The 17,640-nt window shown below is 34.9% G+C and overlaps 1 protein-coding gene across 4 annotated transcripts; it reads left to right on the forward strand.

Annotated features, from left to right (window-relative positions):
• The first annotated feature begins 1,624 nt into the window (after positions 1–1,624).
• On the forward strand, positions 1,625–17,626 carry LOC129810339 (RUN and FYVE domain-containing protein 2). Of its 4 annotated transcripts, XM_055860747.1 has the most exons (8): positions 2,208–2,500; positions 2,581–2,906; positions 6,757–7,429; positions 7,497–7,758; positions 10,953–11,093; positions 11,877–11,974; positions 16,724–17,383; positions 17,453–17,626. In XM_055860747.1, exons 2-7 carry the CDS (start codon positions 2,582–2,584, stop codon positions 17,340–17,342), a joined length of 2,118 nt encoding a protein of 705 aa, XP_055716722.1. In that variant the 5' UTR covers positions 2,208–2,500; position 2,581; the 3' UTR covers positions 17,343–17,383; positions 17,453–17,626. The 4 variants fall into 4 exon arrangements, with proteins under 4 accessions (XP_055716723.1, XP_055716725.1, XP_055716722.1 ...); XM_055860748.1 differs by lacking the exons at positions 2,208–2,500; positions 2,581–2,906 and adding an exon at positions 1,625–2,028; XM_055860749.1 differs by lacking the exons at positions 16,724–17,383; positions 17,453–17,626 and having other exon boundaries at positions 11,310–12,243.
• The last annotated feature ends 14 nt before the right edge of the window (positions 17,627–17,640 follow it).

Genomic DNA, 17,640 nt, shown 5'->3' on the forward strand with positions numbered 1-17,640 from the left:
TCAATAAGAAAAGGATCTTTTGAATGAGCAGTTTTTAAAGGATACTTTTTAATTAGTAGTTTAAATTTTTTTGTAGTTTAAATTTAATTTTAAAAAAATTATATCGAACAAGTAAGTCATTACAAAAGAAAAGTAAAGGATATAAAATATAGGTACATAGTGAAACATTGGAAAAACAAAGGTAACGAAAGTCAGGTCAGGTTTTAATCTTATGCAGCATTTAACCGTCCGGGAAGTAACTACCCGGGAGTTATTGATCCTTTATAGTCCCTGAGAATTTTGAACGATCAATGTTTTCAGTGAAATTCAATAAAATCTTTCCATCGCTTCATAAGTTGTCCAGAGATTTATTTTTTAACATTAAACCACAATTTACTGATCAATTATTTCTTATGGGACACCATTTCTGGTAGAAAAAATTGTTCAGGGGGTAGCTATCTGGTGGTTCTTCACGTATTATGAGTCATTTAAAACTGCAAAAATTATTAAATTTCTGGTTTATATCACTAAAAACTTATATTAGTTTATCCAGAGATTACTTTTCCAATATTTAATCAAGATTCACTGTGCAACTGGGTTCAGTCTTGTAGCAAAAACCATCCGACAGTTACATCTCCGGAAGTTATTGATGTATTGAAGGTTCTTCAAATTTACAAAAAAAAAAACACTAGTTTCTTATTCAAAATCGCTAAAAATCTTCTCATAGTTATATCATGCATTTACTTTTTTTCATTTATTCACGATCTACTAAATAACTGAGGCCCCATTCTTTCAAAAAATCCGTCCGGGAGTTGGCTATCAGGGAGTATTTGGTATATTTTGATTGCGATTAAACTATGAAAAATTTAACTAATTTGGAGCAAAAATCACTGAAGACCACTTGTAAAGGCATCACAGAACCAAGTTTTAGCAATTTCAAAGTCCCATTTAATAAATTGGGGCTCTATTAAGTCTCATTTCGAATCAAGAAATGTGCTCTTGATGATTCTTCTGTGATCGCCAGTGGGACTTAAGTCAGTTCGAGATTAAAAAGACTTATGTACTTAATTCACTACTTGACATTTCAAATTGTCAGGTTATTAAAATTTGCCGCCTAAGATAAAGCATTGGTTCTCACTTTATGAGAATTGGGAAATATACTGTGTAGAAATAAGCGATTCTGAATTTTAAGAAAAGAGCCATTCTTTCTTATATGACTTATTTTCGAGATCTCTGCAGATTTTTTGTGCAAATTTCTTTATGAACTTTTCCTGAAAAATTTCTTTTCTAGTCTTTCTGGTCACAGATAAATCATGTTTCTCAAAGTATTAGAATTTAGACTATCTTTTAATTATTCTCAAGCAAAACTTAAATTATTTTAGAATGTCCCTAGGTCAAGTACTCTGGAAAAAAATTTTGTCAGATCGGCGACCAACTTCCTTTTTTGTTAAAAGTGTGTCAAAAAGATGTTTTCCCATATAAAATGTAAGCAAAAGTTTCATCAAGTTGGTAAACAACATCTTTTCGACAAAATTTTAACAAAATTAATTTGTATGCTTAACAAAATTTTTGTTTCATTACAACGAAATCACTAACAGCTGACTGCAGCAAAAAATATTAGACCCGAATGCAATATCTGTGATTTTTTATGTATCACCGTAAGTTTAAAGTCTTTTCGTAAACACACGGGAAAGTGAATTTTTAGCAAAGTGCGCGGAAAGTTAATTTCTCGAGTTTCTTGGAGTTAAAGTCATGAATGGTGCTTCCAGATAGATCCTGCAGTGTCTGTGGATAATGATAGTGGTGCATTTGGTGATAAATTCAGTGCGATTCTAGTGCAAAAGTGGGTGATTGTGAGTGCAATGTCGAGTGTTGATTCGAAAAGTCTCTTCATTCGCAGTGAATCCGATGAGGATTCCGTTCCCAGTGGTGCCCCAAGTCTGTCCCCATCACTCTCATCAATTGCCGAGTCATTTAGCCGACGACCTGGAAGTAATTCCCACCCACAGCAACCACAATTTGTGACATTCGATGGGAAGAAGACAAGAGGTGAGTGCTTTTTTTTAGTGTTCCCGGATGATTATGTCTTATTCTGGTCAGATATCATTGTTCAGGTGGATATTTGGTTAGTATTATCTGAGATCCTGACTTCCGATTAACAGCGTCTTCCGCCGAATGGTGGTTGTTTTTCTGCCTTTTGCACGAGTATGTGTACGTGTGGTTGTCCGGGAGTGTGAGACGAGGATAAGGGTGGTGGGCTTGAATGTCTGACACAAAGGAGGAGGAAAAATCAATAATGAACTAGCTGGAAAGTGTGTAGTGAAGAACGTAGAAAAGTCAAGACGCAATTTTTTTCCCAATTTTCATTGGAATTTTCTCTCGAAATTGTTCAATTCTCTGCAAATCAACTTGTTAGGCAACAGTTCTGGCCAGAGGAAGTGCCTCCTGGCGAGGGATACATCTAGTTACAGTGGGAAAATGCTGGAAAATTGAGCTTCGGCCATAAGGAGAAAATATTGCGGTAGGGTTGATGGAGAAAAATTGCATATTGGCAGATTAAAAGGAAAAATTCCGTGCTAAAAAGGCGATTTTTCTCTGCAGAATGCAAGAAATGCGAGCCCTTCATGGAAACAGTGAGTCCAACAACAATGGAAGTCGCCAGATTCAGTTGCCAAAGACCGGGAAGGGTATGGAGGAGATGGTGGGGGCTCAAGACACAATATACCTCTGCAATTTTCGCGTTTCTGTGGATGGAGAGTGGCTCTGTCTGAAGGAACTGCAAGATCTCGATATCCAGGATGGAAGTTCAGCAGCTGCTAGAGAAAATGGGGTGGTATTTGTGTCCGGAAGTGGTCAAGGAGGAGATTCTGGGTCAAATACCAGTGTTATTGGACGGGATTCATCAGGACGCTTTACAAATTTTAATGGTAAAAATTTCTGGGAAGAAATATTTATTGATTAGTCTTTTTGGGAGGGATCATCTGGCTTTGAGGGGGATTCTTTGGGACTTGGGGTCTCTGTTGGTTTTTCCCGTTTCTCCTCATTGAGGAGCTTAAAGGCTGGCGTTGAAAATTCCCGAAATATCTTCCGTCGGGGGCTCGTGTGAATAATTGTGGCACTTTCTAGTTCGACAGATTCAACAGAGTCACTATCGCTGTTTCCAGGATTTCTGGAAAATAATTCAATTTCTTCTCCAGAACTCTTACTTGAATTCCCAGAATTTTTCTGTGATTTCTTGCTGTTTTTCTTGTGATCCTTTTGGGCATTTTTTAATTTATTGTACCTTCCTTGGAATTTGGGTGATTTTTTCGCTCTCCGGATACAGTACCAAAGGGCCAGGATGAAGAGAAATATTGAAATGATCACTGAGACGATTACAGCCACAATTTCGAGGGTGTGATTGGGAATGTCTGAGACTTCATCGGAGATTCTTGAGTAGAATTTGACGAGGGAGTTTTTGGATGTCCCATCCTGAATAGTTGAATTAATCCGATGTATTGCTCCAAAAGCCGGAAGAACTTTCGGAGAGCTATGCAAAATAGGGAGGACACGATGTGATATCCACTTCAACAGTTTTTCGTTAAAATCTTGAAGATCTTCCTTCTCAGCTTTCAAGCATTTGTAGGTCTTTGCATAGAACTGTACAAGGGAGTTGATTGATTCAGAAGATGCTGTATCAATTATTTTTCCACTGGGATAGACAAGCTCCAAATTATCCTCCTGGTTTCGGAGCATTGGTATTTCCCCATTAAATGACTCACAAATCACGTGATTCAAATGTCCTTCCAATTCATTTTCTGTAAGAGGACGGGCTGCAAATTTCTCAGCAATTCTCGTCCTCCATGGATTTTGTGGTATTTTAAGATTTGCTAGGATTTTCTCCAGAACTGCTTCAACTTCCAAAATGTCTTGCAATTTTTCTTCCCCTCTGTAGAATCTTTCTTTCATTCCCTGAACTTTTTCACTGAAATACTTCCCAAACTCTTCATTAACTATCATGTGGGATGCTTCTCTTACATCTTCGGATACAGTTTTATCGATATATTTTGTGATTGCTTCATATAAGCGACATCGGGAGCAATGATGAAGCTCATCGTTTGAAGGAAAAAAAATATTCCTGTAGATTGTTTTGAGATTATGAAGTTCTTTTATGGCGTCTTCTGGGCAACATCTCGTGAATTTTCCTTCTGGTCCAAAGAGGATACTTTCCGATGGGCTTGTCACTTGATGATTTTGATGTCCATTGTGAGTTGATATGCTTGGGAGAATCATCAAAGAAACGATAAAGTGCAGTAGAAAAAAATCCATTGTCACTATTCACGGTTACCTCCGATTTCCCTGGAATATCCATATTTCAGCTCTACAGGGTGGCTGAAAAAAAGTGCAACAAACTAAAGCGCTATATTATCTTCATTTTTTGTTCAACTTTTTTTTATATAAAGAAAAAATGATAGTAAATACATCAAAATTTTAGAATATTACCGATTTTGTTCAATACGATCTTATTTTGACTTAATTATGGTCTTAACTCTCTCCGGATCACAACATATCCAGCGAACGAATTTCAGTAAAACTCACTTTATTGTAAGTCTCAGTGGTCAAATATGATACTTTTGTAGAGAAAGAATTTTCTCCGCCTATGGGAAATTGGAAAATTCATGGGTACTCTCGTCCCCAAAAGAACGAAAAGGAGACAACGTTCAATTTTCCAAAAGCCAATAATATCAATTTTGTGAATTATTTTTGCGTGTCAAATGACTCCTTTACAATGTTGATCACTAAAACAAGAAGAATTATTGACCAGTATCTTGTGGGATGTCCAGGAAGTGCTAAAACGGACACCCAGCTTCTGCTTGCCAACAAATTCCTCAAAATGAGACTCCTGAAAATATTTCACACAATAACACTTTAAAACACATTTCACTCAACACGATGTTATTGTAGACACATTAAGCTTTCTCAAGAGCCAAAAAAACACTTCCTGGATAATCAGAATTCACCAAAATCTGGAAGAATAGGAAAAACTTCCCTGAAAGCAATTTCTGTGGCTGCCAAAATGTCAAAATTATCGGCCATATTGGTAAAAATGTCGTTCCCGCTTGGAATTTTCTTACAAGGTTGGTGTCAAAAAGCAAATGGCGGGCATTGGAGGGATAGCCTTACATTTGACCTCTAGATTTTTGGGGACGAGAGTGCCCATAAAGTTTGAACAAGTTTTTTGAAAATTTAAGAAAAAATTGTTTTTCTAATTTATGCAATCTGTATTTGTTAGTTATTATACTTATTGACCCCGAGAGGTTTTTCCTTATTCTGGTCTAGAAATATCAAAAAAGTCACAATATCTGCAAGGAAGCAGAAAATCGAAAATTCACGATTTTAGACCAAAAATATCTAAGCTCAGGAGTTAATTAGGATCCTTCAAAAAATATCCTAGATTTGGACATCCTTATAGTTTGTAATCATCTACAAGAATCGGATTTTCATCGATTCTAAATAGTCCAAAAAAATTCTTTTTTTCCATGGGTACCCAGAGTCCCAAAGGAGACGAAAGAGTTAAGTTTGTCGGAAAAGCGCTATCTCAGTTTGCACGAATGTCAGACTTCTGAATGTCTTGCTATTCACGAGGAAGGGCTGCCTTCAGCTCATCGACACTTTGCTACTTTTTAGTCCTAACCTTGACCAACAAAATGCCTCTTTTGGAGGAGTCAAACGATCTTGCATCCTAAAATCGTTGAGGTCATTGTGCTCCCAAAATGAACTGCGAAACATTTTTTTTTAGCCAAATCTTGTTCGGCGCGTGATTTTTGCGACGTTGTCGAGTCTTGATCGAACTTCCATTACTTCTTTCTAAAATTTTTATTTGTCCACGACTCCAAGACTTTTTCCAGGACAATTTCCAGAAACACATTGACATTCATTTTGACGGTATAGCCTAAAAACCTTAGTGGAAAGCGATAATTTGTCTTCAAGGAAGGCTAGACCTTCAAATAAGGTGGTCCTTGATTTCCGGTGGCCATTCGAACGTCTAAATTATCGTATGATCTTTCCTTCAGATAGACAAAATCATTTTGTTTCCACATCTATTGCTCAATTGAAAATTTTTCTTATCAGAAAAAATGACATTCTGGAACTGTTCATGAACGTGCAAGCGAATTTACTCCTTAATCGATCGAACATAACTTCTTTATGAGGATCGACGATGTCTCTTCATTTTCAAGATTTTTTAAGGCACCATATAGAGGTCCTTTATTAATATTTATTTCATGGTTATTCACGATCTATGGGTCTCAGAGATCGTTTGTTTGCAGATGTGACGCAGATTTTGTTCAATTTGCTTTTTCACTTTAAGAACGATGACTATGACTAGCAATGAAGCAATTTTTTTAGACGTCCACCAAAGCATTTTAAAATGTTATTAGTATCCCTGTACCAAGTTATGTTTCGAAAAACGGAAAGTTTTGTTACATTCAGGGTTTTGAAGAGCCCTAACGATAGTTGCTTCCGCATTTCCTGCAAAATATAGCGACATTAAATTGTCACGTTTGTATTCCATTACGATTTAAAAAAGTTTTACAAAATATTATCGAAAATGCTTTTGTAGGCTTTTAGCCAATAAAATGAACTACCACTATGCAAAACATGAAACCGCTGTCACCAGCGGTTTGACAGCTATGCGCTCTGAAAATTGTTGCATTTTTTTTCGGCCACCCTGTATATTTCACTCGAATTTTTGGATTGGGAATTAATAAGGTTGGTCGGTCTGTTTTTGTCTTTTAGCTCGAGATCCTGCCGCTATTGAGCGTAGCAATTTGGTGAATATTTGCAAGTTGGTAGTGAAGGAATTGCTTGAGCAATCGCTGCGCTTTGGTCGTATGCTCGATTCTGATCACCTTCCGCTTCAGCATTTTTTCATTGTGCTCGAGCATGTGCTTAGACATGGATTGAGACCCAAAAAAGGACTGCTGGGACCAAAGAAGGAACTCTGGGATATACTCCAGAGTGTGGAGAAGTATGCAGTGGAGGCTCAAGATATTACGGCGAGTGTGAGAGATTTACCGACTGTCAGGACACAAATTGGTCGAGCAAGAGCTTGGCTAAGGTTGGCGTTGATGCAAAAGAAACTTGCAGATTACCTCCAAGCTCTTGTGGACAATCGCGATGAAGCTCTGGCTGAATACTATGAACCTCATGCTCTCATGATGAGTGATGAAGTGATCCTCATAATGGGCATCCTCGTGGGACTCAATGTGATTGACTGCAATTTGTGTGTAAAGGAGGAGGATCTCGATTCGCAACAAGGTGTTATTGATTTCTCACTTTACCTCCGATCTAGCACAAGAACAAGCCCAGAAGATGAGGTTCACACAATTGTTGAAGCGGGAAATTCTGAGCATATGACTGCGGTACTCGATCAAAAGAACTACATTGAAGAACTCAATCGACATCTCAAGTAGGAATTTTCTTTTTGGGCATTTGGGATGATGTCTGGTTGCATTGACCGTTCTTTTGTCTTACAGTGCAACTGTGGCAAATTTGCAGGGTAAACTTGAGTCTTTGACCACTACAAATGCACTTATGAAGGAGGATCTTGCTATAGCTAGGAACAGTCTTTTGTCTCTTCAGGCAGAAAATCTAGCTTTGCGTCAAAGTGGTCAAAACCCAAATGCCAATGCTGGGGAGAATTTAAATGTACATGATAGAATTGATCCGGAAGTCGAGAGAACACTGACTGAAGAGAAGAAGAAGAGACAGGAGTTGGAGAGAGAACTTGAGTTGCAAGTCAGTTAAACAGGATTTTCTTTTTTTTTCAATTTTTGAATTTATACTTTCAGAGTGTCTCAAAATTTCTCTTATCATTTTTTTGAGGCAGTTTGAAATGTCTTGGTGTTTAAAGGCTCATCTAAACGGGGGCATTTTAGTTCGAAATTTCCATTTCGAAATAAAAATCTCCAACTGAACTTAAACTGAATTTAATTAACCGGGATTTGGAAACCTCGTATTTTACATGTTCGTATTGCACATTTCCTATTGTGGAAACTTCGTATTCTAAGCTGTTTCGTATTTTACCATTTCGTATTTTACATCTCGTCTTTCATACATTTTGTACAAAAATTGAACAGACGATACTATGATAACTTCCCAAAGCACAGAAAATTTTCCTTTGCTGCAACAGGGACTACTGATAATTTCCCCAAACACAGAAAATTTCACTTTGCCCCAACAGGCGTTACTGATAACTTCCCAAAGCATAGAAAATTTCTGTAAAAATTCACAAAACGGATATTTTATTTTTTTTACAAGCTACCCGAGCACCTCCAAAATTTCTAATTAGCACAGTTTTATAGGAAATTTACCGCTCTATAACTCTGTGAAAGCCATTTTCCTCTATTTTGTAAAGAAATATATTTATCGAGCCGTTTTCTAAAAGGTAATTTTGTGACCATTCTCAATGATGCTGGGACAAATAGTATCAGGCATAAGATACTATCACATTTTGATTCACTTTGTTACGGGACTCCGTAAATTTAAAAAAAGTATCTAGATAACATATTTTTATAAAAAATTTATTCTTCTATACCTTTGTAAAACACCGTTTTTTCTATCTGAGCGAGAAAAGCGCATTTTAAGCTATTTTACAAAAAGCACACGAAAGACTGCAAATTTTCGTTTCTTCTCACCGTTGGGCATCAGAAATTGTTTCGGTTTTTGTTACTTTTTGCTCCATAGCTTTTGTTACTTTTTACCCCAAGGTGTCGTTTTTAATAAAAGGATTTCTGGAGAAAAGAATTTCTGTAAAATTCTAAAATGAATAGCGGATTCGTATTCAAAGAATATCCAAATAGTTTGGGAAATATTCACCAGTGCATCAAATTTAATATAAGTAGCTAATAATTGATATCTTCTGTACGGAAAATATTTCAAAAATAGGGCTAAAAATTTCGATATTTTTTATTTTCTAATTTCCTTGTCCAAATTCTAACAAACTTACGACATTGAAGAAGACCTATGAAGGCTATCCATGGAAAAAATTTTAAGCCGCTATCTTATTTAACTTGGAAGATATTGAATTTTAAAATTTTCGGTTTGTGACTTTTTGCCCCAGTCTCCACTACTGATAATTAGAGCTTGAAGTTCGACTTTAAACTCAGACCCGAGGCACATCGCGCCCTGGACCTTGTCAAACTGCAATTATATTATTTTGTTGGTTGATATGCTTATGTGAAATGTATTTGTAGAAAATGTATGAAAGACGAAATGTAACGAAATGGTAATATACGAAATATCCTAAAACACGAAGTTTTCGTAATACGAAATGTGCAATACGAACATGTAAAATACCAAACATAAAATACGAAGATTCCGCAAACGATTTTACTGTGTCGTTGGAGTTCATTCACGGGTTTTTTTCGCTCCCGACAAATTCCTTCAAACCGGAACACCCTGTAATTTCCCTTTTCAATAGTCTGTGTTCGAATATTCCGAACATAAAGCGGCAATTTCAGTATAGAATCCGGGCATTGGGAAAGTTTTGTATAGATACACTTTATCATTTTTATTAACAAAAAACCGGATTTGCTTCATTCGACGATTCGTTTATAGCTCGAGTTTCAAAAATTCGAAGATCAGTTTCGAAACCCAAAGAAAATAAATTTTTACTTCTCGTTTCATCCGCATCGTGTCCAAAATTCGGACTTCTTGTTCCAATTTCGAAGTGCCTCAAATATCGAAATGTATTTGCTTTGCTTTTTTTGTGTGGAAAATCAGAGCAATAAGGCTCATTTAATTATGACTCCCTTAATAATCACTGAGCTCACTGAGTGTTATATTTTTAACAGCTTCATAATGTTACATTTCGTAAATTTTCCTACCTTATGCGAAAATTTAGTTCGAAAATTCGAAGTTCTACTTACCTTTTATCAAAGACATTATGGGAAAATCAAACCATAGTTTCTAGGCTAAAAAAATAAATAAAATTCTATTTGTACAAATTGTTGTTTATGTTCGAAAAGTTCAAGGCTCAATTTCGAATTGTTAGAATAAATTTTCGCACAAGCTGAGAGAAAATTTATGAAGAGTTATCACATTAAAAAGCAGGCAAGGAGTTACTCAGTGTTTATGAAGTGATTTATAAATGGGACAATCACAACAAAGTGAAGAAAGACACATTGAGCCCAAACAGAAGTAGATTTTGATTCTCCAATAGTGTCTTGGATAAAAGGTAAATGGAGCTCTATTTGCACAAAAAGTCGTTGAAATTCGAAGAATTGAAATTCAATTTCGAATTTGCATACTAAATTTTCGAACAAGGTGGGGAAAATTTATCAAACATCACGCTAAGAAGCTGGCAAAAGAGTTACTCAGTGATTATGTAATGATTAAATACTGAGGCAAGAACAGTATACGTCGTTGTTCTGCTTTTTTCCTCAGAACAATGTGAAGACCGTCACATTTTGACACTTGAGCACTTCGAAATTCGAACAGGATGTAACTTCCGCCACCTTGCGAAAGTATTAAGAAGTAAGAAAGTCTTTTTTTTGGATCTTCAAATAGATTTTCGAATTTTTCAAGATCTACGTCTGTACGAAAAGATTTTGACACTTGAACACTTAGAATTCGAATAGGAAGTCACTTTAGCTACTTTGTAGAGTTATCAAGAAGTAAAAACGTATCTTTTTGGGCTTTCCAAATAGATCTTCGAATTTTTCGAACTCTACTTTTGAATGGTGATGATGGGGAGATTCTAAAACTTCGAAACGTTTCGAAATAAACTGAAAGACGTTATTTTAGCCGAGATACACTTAGGAAGATTATAACAAATGGTAAACAAATTTATCTCAGAAATCCACCACTATGGCGGATTTCCCGAGACTCATCAGAGCATAGCAGATTGGAGTGAATTTCGAAATATCCTCGTTTAGAGGAGCCTGAAGGGTTCAAAATAGGGATAGGGCTTACTTTTTATAATTTTTTAGGGTTCTCTAAAGGCTGAAACAGAAATGGCAATGAAGCTCCTGGAAAAGGATATTCATGAGAAGCAAGACACAATTGTATCCCTGCGGAGGCAGCTGGAGGATATTAAACAGATCAATTTGGAAATGTACAAAAAGCTTCAGGTAAAATTGCTTACACTCTGAAGGAAGGTTTTATTTCAAAACTTTCCTTCAAAAACAAAAAAAAGAACAATTTTGCTTATTCCTTACAAATCTCACGATGATATCCTGAGAATTATGATTTTCCTGGGTTTATTAGAAAGATTACTGAGAGGGAGATAAATGACCTTTTAATTAGGGGATTAAATGTTTTTGATAAATGTTGTGCAAAAAATACAGGAGTGCGAGGGAGAACTCACTCAAAAGGGTGAAATGGTGTCGAGATTGCAGGCTAAAGCATCCCAGATTGGTAAAATTCTTACAACACTGGAGAAGAAGTATGATGGAGCTGCTGATTCTATGGAATCTCCAAGTGCTACAACACCCTCAACGGGAATTCCGCCAATTAAGCGACCACATTTGCGTGTTGATCCTATTCCACCGTTTAATGCCAACAAAATGCGAAAATCACCCTCCGTTGAGGCAAAATCAGCCACAACTCCAGTGATGGATCAGGCTGCTGCTTCATCCTCCTCAGTGGCTCATGTCACGGAGAAGGCGAAAGATTGAAAAATCCTCGTAACGCGAAATTATCTATTTAGCATAATTTTTCAGGCTTTCCTTGTTGAGAAAGGTTTATTTGTTCATTTGATCTCAATGCTGTTGAATTTTTTCCTTTTCTTCATTGGATTTTTTCTGTCTGGACGGAAATTCTCCCAATGTTGAGGTCCCTGTATTCTGTTTTAGCTAGAGAGAGAGACATGGGGAGATATGCTGAAAAATCATTGTGATTGAATATTTTTGTAGGAATGCGAATCATCCCTTAAGCACAAAACTGAGTTGCTGTCGAAGCTTGAGGCCCAAAAAGAGGCTATGGCAAGTGCTTTAACGCAGTTAGAAAACAAGTATGTTCATTTATAATTTTTTATTTGTATTACTGTCAAAAAAAAGAGTATTCGTATGAAAATCCAGAAAAGATTACTTAAAGCACTGTAATTTGGAATGGTTATTTATTCCTAAAGCTACAATATTATACACTCCTTAAGCTTTTCTCAAATAAAAAAAAAAGAGAGAAGGACAGAGTTGGTTTATAAAAGGTTAAAGAATGGTGAACTCAAAAAGTCATTTAATTCTGTATTATAAAATAAATGAATAAAAATAAGAAAAAAGGATATTTCACGTAGTTTCAATTGATATTATTTGATTTTTACATGTTTTTCTAAGTCCTTTCATTTATTTTATTATTTATTATATACATATTTATATATTTTAAAAAATTGCTCTCATGTGGATTTATTCCTATTCAATTTTTTAAAATATTTCATTCGTAGCTTGTGAAATTTTAGTTTTAAATTTAAATTGAAGCAAAATCCAAAGGATTTTAAAATCAATTTAACAATATTTTTTATGGTAAAAAAATTACACGTGATTAATAATTAATTAAATAATTAATAAGGATTTTTCAAATTAATGTGTAATTGCTTTTAATTAACATAAATTGGATGAAAGAAAATAGCAGTAAAATATTAAATTTGGTCAGCAATAAATTCAAATTGGTCAGTAGTAGCTCCGGCACATCTTTTAGATCAGGAAAATTTCATGAAATCAAAATTCACATCCCTTCTCAAACGTTTTGCATATGCCTATCTCATTCTTTCGCACTCCAAATTCGATTGAGCTAAATTGATTTGGTAGGGTCGGAGGAACGTCTGTTCGACAGGGAACCCCTATTGACACTTTTGTCAAAATGTTGAAAATTATTTAATGTATCTAGTAAAATATAAATAATATAACGTTTTTTTCTGTAATATACCTTTTACTATAAAAAGAGATGTTCAAATTTCATATCCCAAATGGTACAGAGTAGGCTGTCAATAGGTGCTGACACGAGTTCTTAAAGTGTCAATAGACGTTCCTTTCACCCTATGATGTTTAAAAGAAGAAGAAGAGTGTGAAAGAATGAGACAGACATATGTAAAACGTGTGAGAAAAGCAAAGATTTGAATTTAGACTTCATGAAATTTTCCTGATCTAAAAGGTGTACTGGAATCATAACAAATTTAGTATAACGCTAATGACTCTGGAACACCTTTTAGATTAGAAAAAGATGTGAAATTAAAATTCACATCTTTTTCTCTCTCAAACGTTTTGCATATGTCCGTTTTATTATTTCTTACTCGAAATTAGATTGAACTAAATTAAATCTGTAGGGGAATTCTGTAATTTTCGTGGCACTGTCACGCGTAAATTCGAAACCTGTCAATGCCATTGGAGCTTTATTTGTCATATCATATGAGTTCGAAAATGTAATTCATTGAATTTTTAATGAAACTTGATGAATTTATGAAAATACAGTACGTCTTGGTTGATTTGTTTAACAAAATTCATTGTCATTTGAATTGCCAGAAATCTCAAACATGTGACTCTGACAATGTCACGGCTACAGAATCGCATTTTCAAAAAAGCTCTCCTAAGATTCGAACCCAATTTGTCATATGACATTGCCAGAGCGTTACAGAATTCCCCTACTGGTGTGATGTTCAAAAGATGAAGAAGAGTGAGAAAAATTGGGCCAGACTTATGCAAAACATTTGAGAAGTAAAAGAATGTTAATTTAGTTCTCATTAAATTTTCCTAATCTAAAAGGTGTGCCAGAGGCTTTCTGGTCAGTAAGAAACGTAAATCGTTACATAAATGGATCTAATTTATTTTAATTATGGCTCCGGCTCACCGTTTTTTTAGATCAGGAAAATTTCATGAAATCGAAATTCGAATCTCTTTGTTTCTCACATGGTTTGTATGTGTCTATCTCATTTTCGCACTCTTCTTCTTCCTTTATACATCATAACAAATTCAATTTAGTTCAATCGAATTTGAAGAGCGAAAGAATGAGACAGATATATGCAAAACAGGTAAAAAAAAGGATGTGAATTTTGATTTCATGAAATTTTCCTGATCTAAAAGGTGTGTCGGAGCCATTAACATCTAAGGTGAATAAAAGTAGAATGACAATCTTTTAATTTGTTTTTGGCAAAATCTACATGAAAATTTAATTGCTTTTAATGTATGACACAACTTTTTGATCAGGAAGATTTCAAGAAATCGGAATTCGTATCCTTTTCTTTTCAAGCGTTGTGTATATGTCTATCCCACTTTTTCTTATCCAAAATTAGATTGAACTAAATTGAATTTGTTACGACATTCAAGAGAAGAATACTACGAAAGAGTAAGATCGATATATGTGAAACGTTTGAAAGAGAAAAGGAAGAGGATTTTCGATTTCATGAAATTTTCCTAATCTAAAAGGTGTGCTGGAGCTATTAGTTCTAAATTGATTATTGATCATATTTGACATTTGCTAATCAAATTTAATATTTTGCTGCTGATTTGTAGTGATATTTTTGGTTTAAATTCAAAGTTATGCTTTTTTGTGTTAATTCATTATAAGATCTACAAGGAAGTTTAGTAGCTTTTCTGGATTTTCTATTACTTAAATATGAATTAATTTTATTAGTCCAAATTCTTTTTTTCTTTTGTTTTTTATGCCTTCGGCAAACCTTTTACCTCGATATAATTTCATGGCATCAAACTTTGTGTCCCTTTCTTTCTCAAAAGATTTTCGTAAGACTTATCGCACTCTTTCTGTCTCAAAATTGGACTGGATTAAATTTGATTTGGTGTGATGTTGAAAGGAAGTAGAAGAGTGCGAAAGACCAGGATAGATATCGTCAGTTAAATCAGCATTTGTCGTAACTTCCTTTTGACAACTTTTCAGGAGACGAAATTTTCAGTTCAGCTTTATTTTTCTTAAAAATGAGCCCCTAATGCGATACTTTTGAGTCAAAATAATAAAAGTGGCACTAATAAACTGTAAGTTAACTCGAGAAAATCTTTATAAAATTATATGAAAGCTGAAATATTCAGATACATATATGTTAGAGGAAACACAATAATATTTTATCGTAACTTCCATCGTTTATAAAGCCGTAATTTCCAATGTATGGAAATCGTGGAAGTTACGACAATTTTCTAAAATGCATTGTATCAATTTGAATTATTTCAGTGATAATAAGCGCCTTTATTTGACTAAATTAATTAATTAAACTCATATCCCTGTCCCTAAAGGCTTTTATTTCATAAATTTAATTAAATAAATTTTGTGCACCGCGTCGCTTGCTTTGTTTTGAATTAATGACAGATAGGCAATAATTTTTTCTCACAATATTGAATTAATATGATTTAATGTTGCATTATTCGCACTGTCTTTGGATATTTGGAAGAGTTTGTGAATGTTTTATTGAGAAATATTACATTTTTGCTGAAAATTACAAGCCACGCAAACGAGCAAAACAAGTTACGGTAAATGCTGATTACTGAAAATTTTGTATGGAAATTTGTCGTAACTTTCCTAAAAATTGAAGTTACGACAAATTCTGATAAATTTTTCTTAATTAAAGATACTTACGATAATTTTTGTTTAAAATAATTTTTATTGGGCTTATAAAAGTTTCTTTTTCTCAAATGCGTTGAAAAACAAAATTACGCTGATTCGAAATATGTATAATATCTTAAAGTCGCAAAAATAAAGTTACGATAAATGCTGATTTAACTGACGATATGCAAAGTTTCTAAGAAAGAAAAAGTGTAAATTTTGACTATGAAATTTTCCTGATCTAAAAGGTATACCGGAGTCATTACGGCTAAATTATTTTAGTATTTTTGTAAAGGACTGAAGAGAAGTCTTTCAGGCTTCGCACACACTCTGGCTTCGAACACTTTATTTTTTTCATATTTATTTAACGAATCTGACCTGAGGTTTTAGGAAAAATATGAAATGTTGCAAGCCCCAGAGTGTGCGAAGCCTGAGACCTTTCCTCTACTAGAATTTTTACTGACAAACCGTTTTTACGATTTTTTTGTATCGTGGCTGTGAGTGGTTTTGCACCCCTGCTTTTCGTAAATTTTTTCTTTAATTCTAGCACTTAAGGACGGTCTTCATCCTCTTCATCAATTCTATGTATTACAGTAGACTCTTGCTCAATTGGCTGTTTTTCAATCAGGCGCAAACATTTGTTTGACAATTTTCACATATGATTTTAAAGTAAATTTGTTCAAATTCACTGTAATTCCTAATGTTTTATAGTGATTCTTTATATTTGAGCGGTTTTTGTGGAATTTACAAAGATTTTTGATGCCCAAATCTCTCGATAATTTAGATGACATTTTGCCCGATTGAGAGAGAGTCTACTGCACTGAGCAGAAAAAAGAGGGTGCGATTAACCTTTTTCCTCATAACTTTAACACTTTTTAGGTGTAAAAATATATCAACATTTTTTAATGTTAATTTTACACCTTTTTAAAGGTAAAATTAACATGAAAAAGGGTAACTTTAACCCCCAATACACCTAAAAAGGGTAATATTTACACCGATTTTGGATCAATACTGCAGGGTAAAATTAATATTTTCGGAATGTTATTTTAACTTTTTCGGATTTCTCTCACTCAGTGGTATATCCGATCAGTAAAGACACACAGTAAAGCTTAAGTGCTAAAATTAAAGAAAAGCTTACGAAAATCAGTAAATGCAAAGTTACTCGTATCTACGGTACTTTTTTCTAATTTAAATAATTATTTTTCTTATGGAAACATGTCAGATACTCATCCGAAACCACAAGCCTAGCCGTTCTCCAGGACACTTCTCAGACACTCTCAATCCAGATGATGGCATGTGAGGAGCGGGCAGCACGTGTGGAAGCAGATCTGAGGATAGAGCGCGAATGGAGGAATTCATTGCAAGAGAAAGAAGTTAAACTCAAGGAGCAGATCAATGCGCTTCAGCTCAATGTGAAGGAACTTCGAGATGATGCCAGGAAGCATGAAAAAGTCGTTGCTGAACTCAATACACTCAAGCGGAAGTGGCAGGAGGCACAGTTTACGCTGGAGGAGCTGGGAATGCAGCTGAGTGTGAGCAAATTGCAGATATCGGAACTCAAAGAGAAGCAAAATGTCCAGGAGAATACTCATTTGAGTGCAGCGGCAGATATGACGGGCAGTGGAGTGTGGACGCCGGATAAGCTGAGCTCAAATTGTCGCATCTGCGGTCGAGAGTTCAGTATTACCAGACGGAAGCATCACTGCAGGAATTGTGGAGAGATCTTCTGTCACAATTGTTCAGAACAAATGGCACCATTGCCCAATGCTCAAGGTCAACTGGGAAAGCCTGTAAGGGTGTGCAATGGTTGTTGGGAAGTTATTAATGCTACTCGCAATTGAAATTACATCGATATTTCGTATTCGTGGCCTTTGAAATGCCTGTAAGTTTTGATTTTCTTGAAATTTTTAGAGGATTGAATGTCTAAGAAGGCTGTTTCTTTTTATTTCAGATTGCTTTTTGAGCTGATTGACATCAATTTCAGATGAAAATATATTTTTGGATCAAAATTTTGTTCTTTCCCGGTGAGAGGAGATACAATGGAAACTTCTAATGGAGTGATTTTACATGAAAATTAATATGAAAAGACAAAAAGAAGAAAAGAAAGACAATTTTATTGAACAAATGGATGTTTTTTTT

The sequence above is a fragment of the Phlebotomus papatasi genome, chromosome 1, assembly GCF_024763615.1.
Source record: "Phlebotomus papatasi isolate M1 chromosome 1, Ppap_2.1, whole genome shotgun sequence".
NCBI classification, from domain to species: domain Eukaryota; kingdom Metazoa; phylum Arthropoda; class Insecta; order Diptera; family Psychodidae; genus Phlebotomus; species Phlebotomus papatasi.